At 40.9% G+C, this 20,002-nt stretch overlaps 3 protein-coding genes across 3 annotated transcripts in view; all 3 read left to right on the forward strand.

The window, feature by feature from the left end:
* LOC118334813 (LIM/homeobox protein Lhx8-like) overlaps positions 1 to 5,392 on the forward strand; it is a 6,602-nt gene extending 1,210 nt beyond the window's left edge. Inside the window, exons 3-8 of the mRNA XM_035670883.1 lie at positions 806 to 927; positions 2,229 to 2,449; positions 3,178 to 3,281; positions 3,788 to 3,883; positions 4,098 to 4,278; positions 4,485 to 5,392. Coding sequence (XP_035526776.1) covers positions 806 to 927; positions 2,229 to 2,449; positions 3,178 to 3,281; positions 3,788 to 3,883; positions 4,098 to 4,278; positions 4,485 to 4,561 — 801 coding nt within the window. The 3' untranslated portion in view covers positions 4,562 to 5,392. The remainder of the gene's footprint in view (positions 1 to 805; positions 928 to 2,228; positions 2,450 to 3,177; positions 3,282 to 3,787; positions 3,884 to 4,097; positions 4,279 to 4,484) is intronic.
* Positions 5,393 to 7,205: 1,813 nt separating this feature from the next.
* LOC118334839 (microtubule-associated serine/threonine-protein kinase 3-like) lies at positions 7,206 to 11,172 on the forward strand. Its single transcript, XM_035670911.1, has 9 exons — positions 7,206 to 7,385; positions 8,136 to 8,221; positions 8,386 to 8,591; positions 8,741 to 8,879; positions 9,444 to 9,576; positions 9,674 to 9,839; positions 10,100 to 10,201; positions 10,584 to 10,706; positions 10,997 to 11,172. Exons 1-9 carry the CDS (start codon positions 7,206 to 7,208, stop codon positions 11,170 to 11,172), a joined length of 1,311 nt encoding a protein of 436 aa, XP_035526804.1.
* Positions 11,173 to 13,943: 2,771 nt separating this feature from the next.
* The window catches only part of klhl20 (kelch-like family member 20), a 14,455-nt gene continuing 8,396 nt past the window's right edge, over positions 13,944 to 20,002 (forward strand). The window contains exons 1-5 of the mRNA XM_035671212.1: positions 13,944 to 14,074; positions 16,265 to 16,328; positions 18,550 to 18,807; positions 18,917 to 19,025; positions 19,392 to 19,598. Of these exons, the coding sequence (XP_035527105.1) occupies positions 16,306 to 16,328; positions 18,550 to 18,807; positions 18,917 to 19,025; positions 19,392 to 19,598 (597 nt within the window). The 5' untranslated portion in view covers positions 13,944 to 14,074; positions 16,265 to 16,305. The remainder of the gene's footprint in view (positions 14,075 to 16,264; positions 16,329 to 18,549; positions 18,808 to 18,916; positions 19,026 to 19,391; positions 19,599 to 20,002) is intronic.

Genomic DNA, 20,002 nt, shown 5'->3' on the forward strand with positions numbered 1-20,002 from the left:
CAATTTTAACAGTCTTCGTTATAAAAAAAATAAATTAATAATAATAATAATAATAATAATAATAATAATAATAATAATATAGTCTTATCCTTTAATAGAATCAGAATCGTTTTTATTGCTAAGTAGGTTTTAACATACAAGGGATTCACCTTAGTAAATTGGTGCATAACAAGTTTAACTTGAATAAAGATAAAATGGAGCAGATAAAAAGAAACAATGTATACANNAGAGACAATATGTACAATATAACTTATTTAAATAAATGAAGTTAAGCTTAGTTAGCTGTGTGACACAAAATAAACAAACGATATTTGTAATGTGCAAAATCTATTCCAAGGGATGTGAATTAATGTAAGGCTTAGATTCAGGGTGCTTGGTGGGTATAAGAGCCTCATTAGTAAAAATGTAGCCTATCAATTGTATTATTAATTAGTGCTAATATAGGCTTGTCATATAAAAATACATTGTATTTTTAAGTAGTCTGTGAGTTATAAAGGAAAAGGTTGCAATTGTTTCCCCTTCTCCAAACCCAAGGTCAAATATATTTGCCTTTTCGGACTATACTCGTAATTAAAATGGCACAGATTCTTTTTTTCCTCTTTTCCCCAAAAAGTGTTTCTATCGCTAATTATGCAAATAATCTAAAGTTGTGACTGAGTCATTCTAGTGAAATAAATTGTTGTCAAAAATATGAGCAAACTCTTTTGCCTTCAGTTATAAGACTAGTATTAATTATACTATGAAGGGATGTGTAAAATGGTAATTGTAAGCCATATTTTGTTCTCACCTTCTTTCCTCACCTTAGGTGAACAACTTGTGCTGGCATGTGCGCTGCCTATCGTGCAGTGTGTGTAACACATCACTAGGCCGGCACGTGAGCTGCTACATCAAGGATAAACAAGTTTTCTGCAAACTCGACTACTTCAGGTAAGTGAGACCCAACACAACCAACTTTATCTCCACTGACCTCGTTTCATAAATTCTAAAACATCTACCCTCATGTAAGGAAAAGAAAACACAGATGTTTGATGGATTTTTTGCTTCATATCTAAGTTCTTTTTTTATTTATTTTATTTTTAGTCTTCTTGACTTAACATTATTATATTAGACCATATCGTTAAGGAGAGTAATGGTGACATGTTGCCACATGGTCTAAAAAGTGTTTCGTGTGCTCTCTGTGTTTAAGAATGGAGAATACAAACAAACTCTGGACATGTGATTGTTGGAACAAGCAGGCCTCTGCACATTCTGCTAAATCTGATAAGTTAGAAAATACTGTCAGCAGTGCAGGCTCTTTTTTTATTGTACTTTGCAAACTGTTTTGAACATTTCTTTCATTTTTGCTATGTTTTTATTTTGACTAACAGTTAACAATTGGATTAGTAAGTGTCTGAATGGAACATAAATTGAGATGACTCACGGGAGTGGAGGTCAAGAACAGCTTTTCAACAGACCAAGCTCTGAGTTTGTATCCAAATGCATGAAATTGAATCTGTGGGGCTGTATTACAGGTTTATCCCTTGGGTGATACTTTTGGGCCTGAACAATATGGGATATAACTATACAAAGCTGCTTTCTTAAACAAGTAACTTTATTAAAGTTAATATTTAACTTAAGTATTATGTTAAATAAATGAATACATTGTCAACACATTCTAGAAATGAACATAAAAATATATAGCTATTGAAGACACTGCTTGACGTGTCTGCATGGTGACAGTATTGTTAACAGTAGAGTCGGGAACATGCTCTGCTGGAAAAACTACGAGATAAATCACCCCAAGCATCATTTTCTGGGCTCTATCTTCTGTAAAACAGTTGTCATATTGGTGCATTTGGTAAAACCTACACCAATACCAACATATCTGTGGCCTATATCTAATAGTTAATTGAACGTTTTACATGTAACACATTCTGACACCTGGACGGGAGAAACCTAGAATCTCTGTAGATGTGATTGGCACAGAAGAGTGAAGTAAGTAGGTTTTAATGGAGTATACACCAGCACAGGCTGGAGGTCAGTGTAATTATTGGCAAAATGAAGGGATCATGTCAAGTTTAGGGGGAAACGGGTGTGACTTTTTATAGATCCATTGCTTAACTAAATATTACTGAACTATCACTGATCAATCCCCTAATCACACTTCACCTCACCTCCACTAAACTCAACTTAAGTGACTTATTTTTCCTCACATTCCACCTCTCCTCCTGTTTGCCATCTGTCTCCAGGAGATATGGGACCCGCTGTGCTCGCTGTGGCCGTAACATCCATTCCAGTGACTGGGTGCGCCGGGCCCGAGGCAGCACCTTCCACCTGGCCTGTTTCTCCTGCACCTCCTGTAAGCGTCAGCTGTCCACTGGGGAGGAATGTGGACTCCTAGAGAACAGGGTCTTCTGCCGGCCACACTATGACATCATGATGGAGAATATCAAGCGTGCTAAGGAAAATGGTGAGTGGATAGATGACAGGACAAAGAAAAGACACACCCAACAGTGAAACAGTAAAGGGTCAGTATATTGATCATAAATACAAGACAACATGGTAAAGCCAAGGGACACACCATTTAGAAGATTAGATTAGGAATGCTGCCTTTGGTGAATAAACCAATCAGGACAATCAGGACATAACACGAACAGCCTCATGACAGACTCCATCCAAATATTTGTTTGTAGAATACATTTAAATTAGACACACAAGTGTTACCAATTAGTTTAAATGAAGTGCAAATGAAAATGGCACCGTCTCAGCACTTGTAAACTCTCTAGCTCCATTCTGAGACTGTTTTGTAAATATATTTCTGATAAATACAGCAACCTCTGATCAGCGCATATAGCCCCACCTGCCCATTCTGAGTGCAGATCCAAATACAGATAATGGTGTACTCACTCATCCCTATTAACATAAACAGCCTAGCCAGCAAGTAGCTGCTGTGCCCACACTGTAACTGAAAGTGTAATGTAACAGAGATACAGTGTGGAGACCACACAGGAGAACTGGGATTGGTCAGCTTTGGTTGCTTTTGTTGTTCAGGTTTCTGATTGTTGATTGTGAAGACATGTTTGATGTCACTAAAGTTCAAACTTAGAGGTTGGCCACAGGAGGACGTCCTCTGAAACAGGGCCTGTATTTCCAAATGTCAAACGATCCTTGTAACGTGCTCTGTGTCGTGTCTTAAAGAGGAACCAAAAGTAGAGGAGGAGGTGGGAGACAAAGATGAATCCAGCACCATGCCCAGACCTGCTAAGAGGGCCAGGACCAGCTTCACTGTTGACCAGTTACAGGTACTGCTGTGTGTGTGTGTGTGTATGCCACCTGCAGAGGGATGTCTTCATCCACTTTCCTAAGCAGATGCTCAGCTCTACTATTGGGTAACTGTGGCTTCCTATAGAAGTAATAGTTTGATGATGGCTGTCTTTGAATATAAGACTACACCTTGCTATTGTGTATATTAAATCTGCTCATCTCATTTCATCAATATATTTCAGCAAGCTAAAGACCTCGGGCAAATTCTCCAAACAGAGTAAAAAGGAGAGTGACTCTTTGATTTAGATTTGTCAGGTGGCTAATGCTGTTCTGTGTCTGCTGAACAAATATGCCAGCCAGTGATTTTCACCTTGTTTAGATAATTTCTGCCCTCTAGTGGTAGTTGTAGTTAATGCATTGTAGTTGAAAACAGACCAAGCGCTCTGACTCCTCTGTCCACTCTTCTTAACCGTTAATAATAACATGATCAAACTCGACTAAACAGTCAACCGTGTAAACGTGTCTGTCATCTCTCCATGTGCAGGTGATGCAGACTCAGTTTGCTAAAGATAATAACCCAGACGCTCAGACCCTGCAGAAACTGGCAGAGAGGACTGGTCTCAGCCGCAGGGTCATTCAGGTAAAGCAGCAGCCACTGCCTCTAGAGGAGTTGCTCTACACTATATTAAAAAACGATTCTAATCAGGATCTTAAAGTTGTACTGAGAATTCTAACTTGCCTTCATGTTTATTGGCAGTGAGAATGCTGCTTAGTGTGATATTTCTCTGCCTGAAAAGGAAAGGGAAGTCTGAGTGTGTCAGCACCACTTATCAGTCCGTTCCCCCTCCATCCAGGTTTGGTTTCAGAACTGTCGAGCTCGTCAAAAGAAATACATCAGCCCAAGTCCTGCTTCCTCAACCATGATGACATCACTTGCTTCTGGTCAGCTGACACCACCTTTGATGGAGGATTTGCAATACACAACCTATATTTCCCCAGACACACCCCTCCTCACTACACTGACTTATATGGATGGTAAGAAACATGTACCCAGTATGCTTATCTAGACTGTATGGCCCATACCTGGAGGAATCACTCTTTCACTACAGTAAATTATAGCATTGTTAATTCAGTTCCAAACCTGGGATCGTTTTAGAAAGCATGTAATGTAGTGTGGTTAGTCTCTGTCTCTATTAATCTATTGTGGTTCATTCATCATTTTTTTTCTTTTACTTCCCCAGTCCAAACTCCAGACCCACTTCTGCTGCAGCCACTCATTTCCCATTCAATGACACAACTGCCAGTCAGCCATGCCTGATCTACAGCCCGCCTCCCGAAAAACAGAAGACAATGATAAATGGGAAGTTAGGGAGTAAATCATTAACTCTTTAATGAAAAGACAACCTGTGATTGGTTGACTTCAATTCAAATGTCTTGCAAAATGAAGTGAAGGCACTTGTCAATTCAACTTGTTGAATCACTAACTTAATTTCATTCAATCAGATTCCCAGATGAGAATGTCAAGTAAAATATGGGTATATGTGAGATGAAACTTTTGTTAATATGTATGTGTTATGAATTTCTTTGTATTTAATTTATTTGAGAATATGATGAGACAAGGCACTTTGTTGGAAAATGATGTAAGCGTATAGATTTGGTTTTCAGTTTGATTTTAGAGTTTATTTAAGGATGTGTTTGAGGATAATAGAAATGTCAGTTTGGGCACTTCAGAAGAAATAATAACATGATTTAGCTTCTGTAAAGACTACTTTAGAAGATTCAGGATTCAGGACAGTAAATAAATTCTCTGTTGCTTGGAGTGTTATAAACACCTAATTTGGACGGTTCTCCACCTGCTGTGCCCAACTCTGTTGTTCTCAAAACATCCACCTTTAATTTTGGATAAAAGAGTTAAGAGGCTTTTCAGTAGAGCACATGTTAAGCACAGACAAAAAGCAATACAATGAGTAAATGCTTCCTTAGATTGTGAATGTTAGATGACCGTAGAAGCCATGTATGAACTGAACACTGGGAATAGATGGACTTTCACATTAGATGTTAAAGATACTGGAAATTAAAGTTCATGGCTGCACTACAAGGATTTTGTCTATTTCTTGATAAAATTGACTTTGTTTCTTGGAATTAACTGTGTTCTTGTTGTGAGTGGTAGAATGTAACTACGTAGATTAACTCAAGTAAGTTTGGGGTACTTCTTCCAATATACCCTTACATTTCAGCAGGAAATGTACTTTTTACTCCACTACTGTATCTGAGTATTATAGTTACTAGTTACCTTGCACATTAAGTTAAGAAAAAAATCAGTTAATAAAATGATGATGCAGCTGCACTTTCCATACAGGACTTTGACTTGTAAAAGAGTATTTTTGCAGTGTGATTTGATTAAAGTGTACTACCAGGAGTTTTTAACTGGTTATGAAACGGCCCTTTAATACAGATTCCTCAAGAATATAAGCAAGAAAATAGACTATTAGGACTATTGACTATAACTGTATAGAATAGTTATTCTTAATGCCTGCCACCAGGTCGGATTCAGTTGGATTCTCTCGTAATCAATGAAATGACACGGTACACTACCAGTTTTGTCCACAGGGGGCGCCATAATCAACACAAAATGAAAGTCCCTTTTAGGGGCTTTAAGTAAAGGATCTGTTTATATATATGTGTATGGATATATATGTATGTGTGTGTGTGTCCATCTGTAGTTCAATCAATGCATTGCATATTTGTGTGTGTAGTGAGAATGCACATAGCCTACATGTAATGGAACATGTAAATTCCATTTGTCACAGTAGAATCTTGAGAAGTTCAGCTAGCTGAGAGCAGAGACTCAAACACTGACAGATACCTCTCAGTTATGTTTCAGTGGCGTCCGACAGAGACAAAATAAACTTTCCCCTTTTGTTGAAGTTCAGTGTTCAGTGTAAAAAAAGAAAGACATAGATAGATAATAGATTTGCTGTGCAGGTTTGCATTGCCTATTTCAAGTTAAAAAATAAAAAGTAAAGTTTATCCTAGGAACTCAGCAGCAACAAGCAGCACGTAAGTTTCATTTTATTAGTGATTTATTTTATTTTAAATATTTTATGAGTCAATATATCATATATCTTCCTTTTTGTCCTCTGAAAGCGTTAGCAAAGGTGATTTTAGCTAACTGCTAGGCTACTGTTGAATACTGGATGTTATTTACCATCATTTTCAGATTTATTACCTCATGGTGCTGCTGTAATTCCTTGGTTCACGCTTAATCTTTAACTCTGTTTATTGGACATTTAGGGACAGGTAGTGTATACTTGACAATGGCTGCACTCCATTTAACACATAGAGGGAAGATAAAGCAATGTCCTTTTTAAACACAGCACCAGGACTGACAAATATTCACATTTATGGTCAAACACACAGCTAGCAAAAAAGGAAAAATAAAAGAGTTACATTTATGAGTAATAATTATTATTCAGGAAATAAAAGAAACAGGAAACAGCAGATTAAACAAAAACTAGCATTGGCAACAACAAGAACCCTAAAGTTATGTGAATGTGATACACCATGATTGAGATCTCATTCTGTCAAACACACGAGGTATACAAGTCCATTCACTCCTGCTGGGTTGATGACCAAATATTCTGGAAGACGTTGTCCTTATTGGCAAATTTATATTGATATCAATATGAATCACATTTCCCCCGTAACCTTTAAAATGTGCTTTCATTCACTTGATTCAAAATGCTGCAGTATAACTAAAATGTCAACTGCATTACAGCGTGTTATGAACCGTTTAATTGTTTATGAACTAAATGGTGAATAGCACAAAGATGGTAGATTAAACAGTTGGTTACATCACCCTACAACTCCCTACTCACAGACCTGTAATTTCAACCCTGCCTGAACAGAAATAATAATTATCATTATCTGAAATCTTTGTTCAGTCCCAGGAGTCAGCCCAAATGGACTCAGTGGCAGAGAACCCGGACGGGAACCTGCTCCAGGCCACCAGTGCCCTGAGGTTCATCCAGCTCCAGCTGCTCCAGCTGGCCAGGGACTGTGACAACACGGTCCAGAACGGTCTGGTCAGCTCTCTCTACTTTGTGGAGCTGCAAAATAAACTGGAGAAGCTTCTCCACGAGGTGGGTGTTTAGCATCTTCTAGACATTTTTCCTCCTAGCTAATTCACTTGGAAAGATCTTAATAAAAATAGATTATGATGATGACTTAGGCCACATAAAATACTGACAGCTGTGCATTAAATGACCTGGTCTTTGTACCCACTTTCACTGAAATTATAGGTAAAAACAGGCAATGTAAATTAACTAGCCTATTAGTTAAAAGTGGCAAAAAGAGGCAATACATTGGCTTAATAAATCAGGTCTAGGTCAGGTCAGTGGTTCAGGTCTTTTAGGTTAAATAGTCCTAATGCCCTTTAATATAATTCCAAAAATGCATGTCATGTTGGTTAAACATACTATAATGTCACTTATATTTACTAATTAATATTCTTACAGACAGCAACAATGATATAGAGTTATAATTTCCGCCAGAAAGAAAAGAAGATGATTATGAGATACAAAGTCAAAAGAATCTCAGAATTTGATCTCATAATTATGACTTTTTATCTAAGAATTTTGTCTACACATGAACATTTTTTAAATGATTCATCTCATTTTTATTTTACTGGCTGAAATGGGCTTCCATATTATGGTCTGTAACTCCATGTTGAACTTAAATTTTAAGTATTACACAGTCCCCAGGAAGTGAATAAGGCAGGGCTGTCAGGTCAAAAACAAGCGTGCTTGAAGTTTTCACTTTACTCACACCTTATATATATTTTTGCAATTTGTTTATTTACGTATTAAAGAATGTTCTTGTGTTTGACTTAGACCCGCACAGCCTACAGCCCTCCTTGGAGAAAACCAGTGGAGAGTGACTTTGACACAGTCAGGTCGGTTAGCAGTGGCGCCTTTGGGTGAGTAAAGTTAAAGTTAGTAAATGGAGTCTTTGGACACTGCAGATAGTTCAGTGAAAGCATAAAAGACACTGTGATGTTATAGAATAACATACATACTTTGTAATTCCAACATTTTCATATTCAGTCATAGAAGTTGCTCATGTTGGCTTTTTCTCGTCCAGGACTGTGAACCTTGTGCGCCACAGGGAGACGGGTCAGGCTTTTGCAATGAAACTGATCAAACGGCAGAACAAGGGCAAGAAGCTACAGGCCCAGGTGTTGGTGGAGCGCGACATCCTCACCTTCACGGACAACCCCTTTGTTGTCTCCATGTTTTGCATGTTTGAAACAAAGACTGACCTGTGCATGGTGATGGAGTATGTAGGAGGTAAGGAGGTTGCTTTGGATTGGTCGTGCATACAAGTGTCTTTGTTTAATTAGCCAAAGATCTGTGGTCTTTGGACCACACTGTACACACACTAAGAGGACCTAAACGTAACATCTGACCTAACACTGTCCCTTGTTCTGACCTTGTAGGTGGGGACTGTGCCTCTCTGATTAAACACTATAAGTGTCTCCCTGTGGACATGGCCCGCATGTATGTCGCAGAGACTGTCCTGGCTGTGGAGTACATCCACAGCTACGGCATCTTACACAGAGACCTCAAACCCAGCAAGTGAGTCCTCAACCTTTAAGAAAACCATCTTGCACATTTTTAATCTTTCTGTTAAAAACTGCATTTTCAGAGAAATGGCCCTTTGGTCCAATGGGACATTTTGGGGTTTTGGAATAATGGGCCATCAGCAGTGGATGAGCTATTGTGAACAGGGCTTCTTTGAATCTTCTAAAGTATCCTTCAGCCCCATAAAAGTTTGCCAATGATGTGCTCCACAGCCTTGGAAGTGAACGTGGTAATGAAGTAACACTCGGTCATAACTGTAACTAGTTAGGCCAACATACTAACGATTGCAGCTTACAGTGAAGCAGATAAAAGCACTGTTTAAAGCCTTTCCTTACTCATGTGGTTTTGGTTTTGGAAATTCAAAGCTTCACAGACCTGACAGACCATACCTGCTGTGATTGGATAATTGTTGTTCAGGGAGTGATTTTTTAGTGAATTCAAGCTTTCATCAATCTCTTCAATTTCTTCCCTTTTTGGAATTTTTCACTCAATGTTAGGTCCATGTTTTGGGGTTGGCGTATGAGCTAACAGACAATTTTCTGCTCCCTTCCATTGTAGTCTGTTGATCAGTGCCACGGGCCATATTAAGGTGGCTGATTTTGGACTGTCAAAGATTGGTCCAGTGAACATGGCAGCTGACCTGGATAAAGGCTGCATCATGAAGATTGTCAGAGAGTTCACTGACACAGAGGTTAGTCCATTCTCTTCTCCACTTTTTATATGTTATATGTACTGTTATACTGAACAATCATTTTCTGTTTCCTCTCCTTGTCCATTTCCTCCCCCAGATATCAGGCACTCCACAGTTCGTTGCCCCAGAAGTGATCCTGAAGAAAGGCTATGGGAAGCCTGTAGACTGGTGGGCCATGGGCATCATTCTGTATGAGTTCCTGGTGGGCTCGACTCCTTTCACTGGGCACTCAGTGAAAGAGATCTTTTTTAAGGCGGTCAGAAGTAAGAATCTGTAGTTCCATTCATTATCTTCTCATCACATGCAACCTTTCTACACACTTGTAATGCTAGCAGTACGGAATATATCTTTCTGCATTTTAGAGATGATTTAAATGTACATTCTCCGACTTTGTGATGCCCATAATGTGGTTTTCATTTGTATTAAGGTTTTTCCTTAAGAATTTTGCCTTTCAGTCCCTTTAGTGATGTAGAGGAAATCCTTGATTCCTTGATCAGAACACTGATATCTGCTTATTTTCCAGCTGAGGTCACTTGGCCACAAGGGGGAGATGCCCTGCCAGCTGATGCCCAAGATATGATTACCCTTCTCCTGAAGAAGAACTGCGTGAGACGTCTGGGCACAGGTTAGTGGCAGTAGACAGATAAACTGCTAGAGTAATATTTCCACATACACAGTACCTAAGAGCGCTGATTTGATGCCACCACTATGACTTTGTTCAGGACAAGTAGCAGCTTCACTGGGTGCAAACTTATTTGCGGTGCCCTAAGCAACCCAGCCATGACGACAGACAGTGCAGCAGTAGTGTAGCTATTTTATAAAAATATTATGAAATGGAATTTCTTCAGCCAACCAACAAAATGGCAATGCTTGCCTCAGGTCTTTTCTTTATGTTTGAATGACAGTGCTCTAACATCAAATGGAGGTAGCATACAGTATGTGTGGAGAGGTATGGTCAGGCCCAAGACGTGTAGATGTACAAATGAAATGTACGTTGTCTAATGCAGGAGGAGCCAGTGAGGTGAAGGCACACCCATTCTTCCAAGGTCTGGACTGGAAAAACCTCCTGAGTCAGAAGGCTCTATTTGTCCCTCAGCTGGAGAATGAGGAGGACACCAGCTACTTTGAAAGTAGGTGCCAACATAGACACTCCTCAGACTCATGTCTGACAGAAGCACCGGACACTTACAGCTTTGATAACATGCTGTATTCTAAATATAGTTTGAAATCTGAGCACGCATAGATTCATTGTCATCTCAGTGCTCATGGATGGACTCTAGAAGTGGTTTTTAGTGGGGTTTTTTGGGGAAGAATAATGATTCTTCAGTAATGTCTGGTGGGAATTTCATTTGGGATAAATATAATGTCAGCCTGTTACAGGACTTAATGTATGACAGTCGTTGCCTAAATTTACTTACAGACACGTCCTTAGATTCTGATGGTGATTGTGATGATGATGGCGATGATGAATCTGGTGACGACAATAAACCCAGTGATGAGGACGAGTCTTGTTATGACAATGAATCCTCCTCTGATGAAGAATCCTCTAATGATGAATCCGCTGATGATGAATCCTCTGATATGAATACCGTATGAATTGGATCTCTGATAATGAATCCCGCTGATGATGAATCCTCTGAATGATAAATCCTCTGATGATGAATCCTCCTCTGATTATGAATCCTTCTCTGATGATGAATCCGCTGATGATAAATCTGCTGATGATGAATCCTCCTCTGATGATGAATCCTCCTTTGATGATGAATCCCCTGTGGAACTCCCATACTTCTGCTCTGTTGCCTTCCGCTTCAGAAGGGTACCGTTTTGACCCAGCTACTCAATCTCCATTACTATTTAGCAGCTTGTCTAAATCAAAATTTTAAATATACAGATAGGTGACAATTTAAAGGAAAAACAAACCTCCTAGCCTCTGGAACCCTCTGCATTCTCCTATAAGTGTTCATTTTCATACTCATCAAACCATTCATTGGCCATGTATGAAAGCATTTGTCTTGTTTCAGTCAGGTTTTTCCTTTCATTTGTCACCCGTCTGTATATCTAATTCACATGATCAGAATCAGATTCAGAAATACTTTATTGATCCCCTGGGGGATATTTGTTTTGTTTCAATGTGCTTACAAGACATTAAAGAAATAATGTGTACCCTTTACCCTTTTTCCATTCCAAAAACCCCAGGTGTACGGCAGCCCAGAGCACCTGTCCCCCTTCACCTTGCTGAAGCAGAGCCTGCTGCCAACAAAGCCAAGACCCGGAATGGTGGAAGAGGAGCAGAGGGAGGAGGAGGAGAAGGAGGAGCAGGAGTTTGAGGAGGAGGTCGATGAAGGTTATGAGGAAGAGGCCTTAGAGGTCCACTGTGATGAAAACGACCTGCAGAAATGGGATGAAATGAGGCTCCTCACCAGCAATGATTCAAGTGAAGAGAGCCAGGCCACACTGAGGATCAAGAGGAGGAGAAGGAGAAAGAGGGGTGAGAAGAGAAGGAGTAGAAAGAGGAGGGGAAAGAAGAGAAGAAAGTGTAAGAGGAGGAGAAGTAGGAAGAGGAGGAGGAGAGGAGGACAACAAAGAGGAGAGGGAAAAAGGCAAGGTGGAGGAACAGGAGGATGTGACACCACAGCCTCCCAAATGGGATGGTGTCCAGCCTGCAGCCTGCTTGTCTCCATAGCAACGGCACCGGGCCGTCCTGCAGGCGTGGACTGTGTCAATGCACGGAGACTTCACAGAAAGCTGGCTGCTCTGATGGGTGGAAATTTGTGCTCAGACAGGAGGAGGAGTCCTTCTCTTCCTCCTACAGACCTGACCCTCCTCAATCCTCTTAATTAGAGGCCAACAGTAACGGTGTTACTTTTTCTGTTTTGTTTATTTAAATAAATAAAATAAAATATAAACAAAAAGTGGATGTAATTAAGCTTTTTGAACTTAAGTTCTTACTGCTAGAATGGTAATAGTAGTAAAACAATTACAACAGTTACATTGAGTGTGTGTTTTAAACAGTTACAGCAGTTGCAACACTTTTTAACACTTGCAGCCCTCTGACCTGCCACTATTTAAGGAATTATTACATTTGCACTATTTTCTCAGCTGTGGCTCCTGTTGAACATCTGGCCATCTGAGGGGGGAGGGGTCTTTCCTTGAATTGCCTCTCCTAAGGTTTCTTCCATTTCCCAGTTTTTCCTTGACTGGGAACCATTGATGTTGTCTGTCTGTAAAGATGTACAAATATTAAGCAAAAATGTACATGAAAAATGTACATGAATACATACATAAATTGTCTTGGTATGGATGAATGTGCCTTTCTGAAAGTAAAGGTACTGTGAGTTATAAGTTATATTTTTTTGTTAAATAGCTGTACATTCCAACAACCATCAGGTTTACATGAGACACACATGAAGACACTTTCATAAGCAGCCGTGTCGATTACATTGCTATAAACAAATTTTCATCCATGTTAAATGTCAAAAAGTTGTGCATACTATTCAGGGATATTTGCAGACAACAGAGTCCTCTGGCTAATGACATTTTATAATATGCTTTTAGTAAAAAATATACGTAGATTTTAAAAAAGAAAGAAAATAATGAGCCCTATGCCTGTGTTCTGACTAACATGGGGGCCAAAGTGATCTGATCCTGGAAATGGACGCTCCTGCACTGCTGCAATGGAGTTTTCTAAGGGCTGATACTGCCTGTACTGCCCTGTCACTGTACTGATTGCATCAGTAACACAAACACACAGTACATGTCATCCATCAGAGACAATAACACAACAGCCTGGCTTCCTTTGTTCCTGATCTTTGTCATCACTGGGTAGAGAACACTATGATCATCTGCAACATATAATAGAGCTCCAGCATGTCTCAAATTAAACTGTAGAGAGTCTAGTCAGAAAGAAAACTTGTGGAAAACTCACATACACTTTCATCAAAATAACAAATGCACAAACAAATGCACAGTTTCCACCTTTGCATTGCTCTATGGCAGTATTTCTCAACCTGGGGTCTGGGGGGCCTCAGGGGTCCTAGAAAAATGGGGAATATTTTAATTATTTCACTGACTAGACGTCTACAGTATAGACAGTTAATAACTACATCCCAACAGACAGGGACCACTTAGAAAACATCTTATCAAGTGCAGATCAAAGGCCTTATGTGGATATCAAGAGGTTCGAGAACTGCTCTATGGCATTGCTCCAAAACCTGAAGGCTTGCTCTCTGGTGGATAGCAAGTGCCAATAAATTAATATAGGAGCACAAATTCCCAACCAAGTATTTCAATAAATTCTAAATCTTTAATTTTGTAAAATTGTCCAACACAATGACGTCACCTCATACTTTTATTTTGAAAAACGCTGTCCGGAAGTGGCGCTTCGCATTTGGCATGCGCATACATAGGGAGAAAAGCACCAGTGTTTAACCGACGGCGTTAAATTGTAAACATTAGCAAGCTGGGCCACTTCTCCGTGCCGTTGGGATGGAAATCTAAGGTAAAGGCCGTCTTCAACGTGTCTTATTGTTTGTCTGCTGTCGCTGCTAACAGTGTGAACACACGACACTTCGGAAGCGTTGACGGTAACTTAGTTAACATTAGCATTATAGTTTATAACAACCGAGCTGGTTTCTGACCTGGTGCTTGCTGAGACTGACTCTCAGGCGGACACACATACTCTAGAACCAAATGTCTTCATTTGTGTTACATTTGGTTCTCTTTGGTTGTGTCAGCTCTCTGGTTGTATTGTGTTTAGACGTGGATGGAACCTCAGTGCTAGCGAGAGCACACAGCGTTCCCACACATCCTCAGGAACCACGTTAGCTAGCATTGATTTTTGTAGTTCTGCGCAAATGAAATCGGCCTGGAAGCACACGCACTTTTTCTTTAGCTATCGTGTCCCTGCCACTGCTATCGATAAAGCTCAGTGGACATTAATACCAGTAGAAATTGGGATTAACGTTAGCTCACTAGCTAGCTGACTTCGTATCCGGATCTGTCTATCTGCTGAAAATGCTAACAACAAACAGTTAGCCCCTCTTAACTACATGATAGTCATGCGAGGAATGCAGTTTGAAACGAGTCACTCTCAGGGAGCGACTGTGTGCTGACACTGTGTGGGGGCATTGCACTGACAGTGGGGTATTTACACACAAAGCTCAGTTAATAGGAACTGAACACCCGAGTCTCAGCCTGGCTCATCCCGTGCAACAGTATCCGTACTGGCGTCCTGTTTTCCCATTAATGAATCCTGATCTGTGGTAAGGTTAATACCGCTTGTGTAATGTGATCTGAACTAGCAGCAGCAGTCTGTGACAGCTGATTCTCAAACCCACAACCCTTTGAACAACAAATGCAGAGGTCAACCTTTATTACAGGAAAACAGAGAAAGAGGGCTCTGATAAACCCATGAACACACCCTAAAGGAAGCTGAATTGTGGATTGAACTCTTTCTCTTAGCGTCGCTGAACACCCAGATCCCTCTGTGTAACACACTGTTACCGGTGCTACCTGCAGCTCAGTGCAAGGGAAAACAAAAAAGTCCCTTATTTTGAAAACTGTTAAGCTTTAACAGTAGCTCATGAGTTAGTAGGCAGCTGTCACAGCTGACGTAGTGTTTGAAACGTTTCCACTGACATACCCGACATACCCGCTGTGTCAGCACGCAGTTTGACACTATTTTAGTTTATCATATGTGTTTGCTATTTGAATGGCAGCAGCACTAACTGCTTCGGCTAGCATTGTACATCTGTTCTACAACAGCTGGTACACTGTCAACTTGTGCTTTCTGCTCCACATGTGCGAGTATGTAGACATAAAATAGACCACTAGGTCACTGGGCGTACCAAACCCAATGATTGGGGACTAATAAATGACACCCCTACTAGCAAAAAACTGGGACCTTGTGGTGTAAATTGATTTTGTGAGTACTGGGACTGCATTATATCGAAATGTCTTTTACAATGTATCCAACTCCAAAAGCAGAAGCGTCACTACATAATTATAGTCTGTACATGGCCCCAGAGTTAATGTAACACCTGTTTTACACACTGTCAGCTAAAACTGTACATCCTAACTAGCGCTATGATATGGTAAAAACCTCAATTTGCTATTTTGCGGGGTCTGTATTAAATAAGCATCCATACATCGAGGCCAGATCATCTCTGCAGCACTACAGGTGTTTTGTCACATTTTACCTTCATCAAAAAATGTCAGCTTCTGCAGCTTGCATATTGCACATTGGGATTTTGATAATAAAGTTTGATTAATTGTGCAGCCCTAATCATACATTTTACAAAGGGTTCCTTTTGCAGGGCGATGGCATTTGATTGCAGTAGAACAGGTGTACAAAGGAGCTGTACAGGTGTGTAATAAACTGGTGACTCAGTGGAAGGAAGCACATCGATCTGATCTCAGTCTTGCTGAGAGAAAAAACAGCTCAAATTCTGAAATTCTGAAAAGCATCAGGACGAGTGTGTGGCCTAACCTACAGTGAAAAAGCAGTTGGTGTGCTCTCACAGGAAGAGTTGTTTTTCTCAAAAGTAAACATAAAGCCAGATATCCAAAACTAAATGTACAACACGTGAAAGAAACACTGCTACGTTCACATGCAATTTCTAAACTTCTCCTGTTACATTTGTGGTGAAGATAAACAAACAGTCTGATTTGTTTTGTTATTGATTTGTAGGTTAAACTCAAGGTGTGGGACCAAACATTGTTCTTCAGTGCATGGACGCAAAGCCAATGCGCAGGTAGGTATGGTATTGAATGTGAAACATGTGAAAGAATGTTTGTATGATCCTTCAGCAGAATGAGACATCTGTGAGTATTGTTTCCAGACTCTTTCTAGACTGCTAAACAAGAGCGGTCCTAATCAAAGCTCAGATTTATTGTCTCCATCTAGGCTGAAAGAGCTTTTTACTCAAGGTAAATCCTTTACACTGAGGAGGAAAACATGTATAACCATCCACTACAATAATGGAAATAACTCCAGAATGAGTCTTATTTAGAGAACTTGTGTGAACCCCCCATGACTCCGTGGCACCCGCCCTGTTATGTCACCACATAAGCTCATCTACAAGGCAGCTTCTGTACACAGGTTGCCTTTGATCAAAGACTGGGGGCTATACTCAACGACTAGTCTTATGCCTCCAACCCCCAGAGGACTGGGTGGATCTGATCCCAGCCCCTTTTGCATGGCTAAACCTTCAATTGAAGCCTGTGGTCAGTGTGTGTGTCCTCTGACATGTTAATGGCCAATAGAGAGTTAGGTGGAGGGATGATGTTGAGCAGGAGTTCTGAACCGTTCTTTTCATGGTCCGAGGAAACACACGCGTTCTAAAAATAATCCAGTGCCATTGCAATTAGGGGGAACCACCAACTCTAGGTCCACAACTCAAAGCTAAAAATAGCACTTAATGGATTCCCTTGCAGGATACCCGGAGAAAGAGACCGACATTGTGATTTACTGGAAGATTTTGTGCTCATTTAGTAAGCAGCTCACAAATACTTACCTTTTGTGTAAAGTAACTGTAAGGGATGAGCTTGTGGATTGTATATTTAATGCAGTATATCATTCACATTAAGTTAGCAGGAGAAAGGCAAGCTCCTGCTAACTGGCTTTGTTAAAACAAAAAACAAAAAGAAAATACAGCAATGTATGCTCAACTCCTATATCAGCCTACATTAGTCTCGTGTTTTACCTGTCAGACCCACGTTTTTATGCCTGTGAGGTGAAAACATCCCATTTCTGCACAATCAGAGACAGTAAAAGTGTAAAAATCCTAGCGCACCACAGGGTTTCTGTCGGGCTGCTGACAGCGCTGTTAGTTTTGTGGTTGGGTCATTTTGAGACAAGACTCCGTTTGTAACGTTCACACCCTGCCCTGCTGCTGCTTCTGCACTGCTCTGTGTACACTCATGCTGGTCCAGTATGCAACTTCCACATGTGTAAGATGTCTTTTTAAGGATTTTAATGTGGAAATGATACATTTGGTTGTAGGAACAACATATCAGACACACATTATTGTTCCAAGCAGATTTTACATTTCTTTAATGTAAGTCTTTAAGTAGATATGTAACATTATGTGTACACCACTTATTGCAAAAACACTGACATTCGTGACTTTTCTCTTCATCATCATGTGGAATGTGTTTTCATCTCTCTAATAACACAAAACACATGTTTCTTACACCAAAAACTTAGACATTATGGAGAATGTGGCCAAATAGTAGTACGCTGCTTTGATTGGATTCGCTGACCTCACGATAGGTACGGTGCACAGTGAGGGTCACATTAGTTTCAGCTACCCTGTGACCAAATGATTAACCCTAATTCATTTTTCTGGCAAACCCAAAATGTACCTGCATTTGGGGCTTGGTGGAAGCTAATTTTGGACCCTGTTACCATAGTAATAGTTTCCAAGTGAACACATAATTTCTTCCTCCCATAATGAATACACCACATGTTGTGGTAGATGTGTCAGATGACGGGGGGGTTTTGGCTGGTAGTGGGAACATGATCTAAAGCGAACCAATGTCCCAGAACCAAAATGGTCCTGTACCCACACTCTACAACACGTAGGGGGTACACTGGGTGAACTGACTGGCGTAGATAAGTTTACACTGGCTGTCTAGTGCCAGTGACCCAACTATATTTGGTTCAGCTGACACCCACAGACAGAGACAGGTCAGACAGGTCAGGTGTGTGTAATGATGAGGGGGGCTTTGGATTATATACTACATATATCAACATATATAATGTATTCAGACGAACACCACCATGTCTAAAGTCCCTGATTGGATTAAACCAAAAGGAAGGAAGAAACATAGTTCAATAGAAAGTAAAATAGAAAAGTTGTCCTTGGCTACTGCACTCTTTGTTATCTACATCCTACACAAATGTTTGAAACAAAAATGTAAACCGAGGATATATTCACTCACTTAATCGTTGCCCATCTGGTTTATGTTTAGGGCCACCAGCGCACGCCAAGACGCCACTGGAATGGACATCACCAGCCGCTGTACTCTGGGGGACCCCAACAAGCTCCCTGAAGGGGTCCCCCAGCCCGCGCGCATGCCCTACGTCTCGGACAAACACCCGCGGCAGACCCTGGAGGTGATCAACCTGCTGAGAAAACACCGGGAGCTCTGCGACGTGGTGCTGGTGGTGGGCGCCAAGAAGATTTACGCTCACCGCGTGATCCTGTCCGCCTGCAGCCCCTACTTCAGGTACCAAGCTGTGTGTTCAGCTCACATTTGGAAAAGAATCCACCGGCACACGAGTTATCATCAGAGTGCAGGGGGAGTATGTTTGAGTTGATGTCCATGTTCTCTTCAGGGCGATGTTCACTGGAGAGCTGGCAGAGAGCAGGCAGACCGAAGTGGTAATCCGCGACATCGATGAGCGAGCCATGGAGCTGCTCATTGACTTTGCCTACACTTCACAGGTAACAACAGCAGCAGTCATTGATATTCAGCTTCAGGGATTGGTGGTGTGTTATAGTGGTGGAGTATTTTACAGTGTTAAAAAACAAATCTCTGTAAATGAATTGAGATTCCCTGTGTGTAATCACTGTGGTCTCAGTCAGTCAGTTTGCAGGATAAAACTGCATCTTAAATATAAAAGAACAGTACAAACAAATCCACAACAGCCTCATTGAAAGCTGAAGAGCAGGAGCTGCGGGGTTCCACAGCTGAGATGAGAGAAACTCCACAGACAACAAGTCTCGCTCAAGTGGCTCACCAGCAGCAGCTTGCATTGCTATATGAGTGTGTGAAGCAGTCTCTGATATCCTGACCTCCCCCAATCCTAGGTGACTGTAGAGGAAGGAAACGTCCAGACGCTGCTCCCTGCCGCCTGCCTTCTCCAGCTGGCCGAGATCCAGGAGGCCTGCTGCGAGTTCCTCAAGAGACAGCTGGATCCCTCCAACTGTCTGGGCATCAGGGCCTTCGCAGACACGCACTCCTGCCGCGAGCTGCTCCGCATCGCAGACAAGTTCACCCAGCACAATTTTCAGGAGGTAAGAAGTCACATTTTGTACCTTGCAAAAACCATACAGGTACATTTAGATGCAAGAAGATGAACGCTCACACACTGCTGTCAGAGTTGGGCTGCATTCACATGGATTCAGGCAGACAGACGGCACATTCCTCACAGCGCAGGAAAAACACACAGTCCCACAGAATGGCAGGACGGCAAAACAAAACATGCTGTGATATGTTGCTATGGTGATGTAATGTTTACGAAGAATGAAATAAATATGTTAAATAAAATTATTGTGTATATTATTTTAGGTCATTTATTAATTATTAGCGTCACATCCAGAGTGCCCATCTTTCATAGTTGTGTGAGGGAGCTATGTAACCTCTGGTCTTAAATACTGCTGCAGAGGAAGTTTACCATCCTGCTCTCATCCACTAACGT

This window comes from Morone saxatilis, unplaced genomic scaffold (genome assembly GCF_004916995.1).
Source record: "Morone saxatilis isolate NCDOM2014 unplaced genomic scaffold, NCSU_SB_2.0 Contig23, whole genome shotgun sequence".
In the NCBI taxonomy this organism is placed as follows: domain Eukaryota; kingdom Metazoa; phylum Chordata; class Actinopteri; family Moronidae; genus Morone; species Morone saxatilis.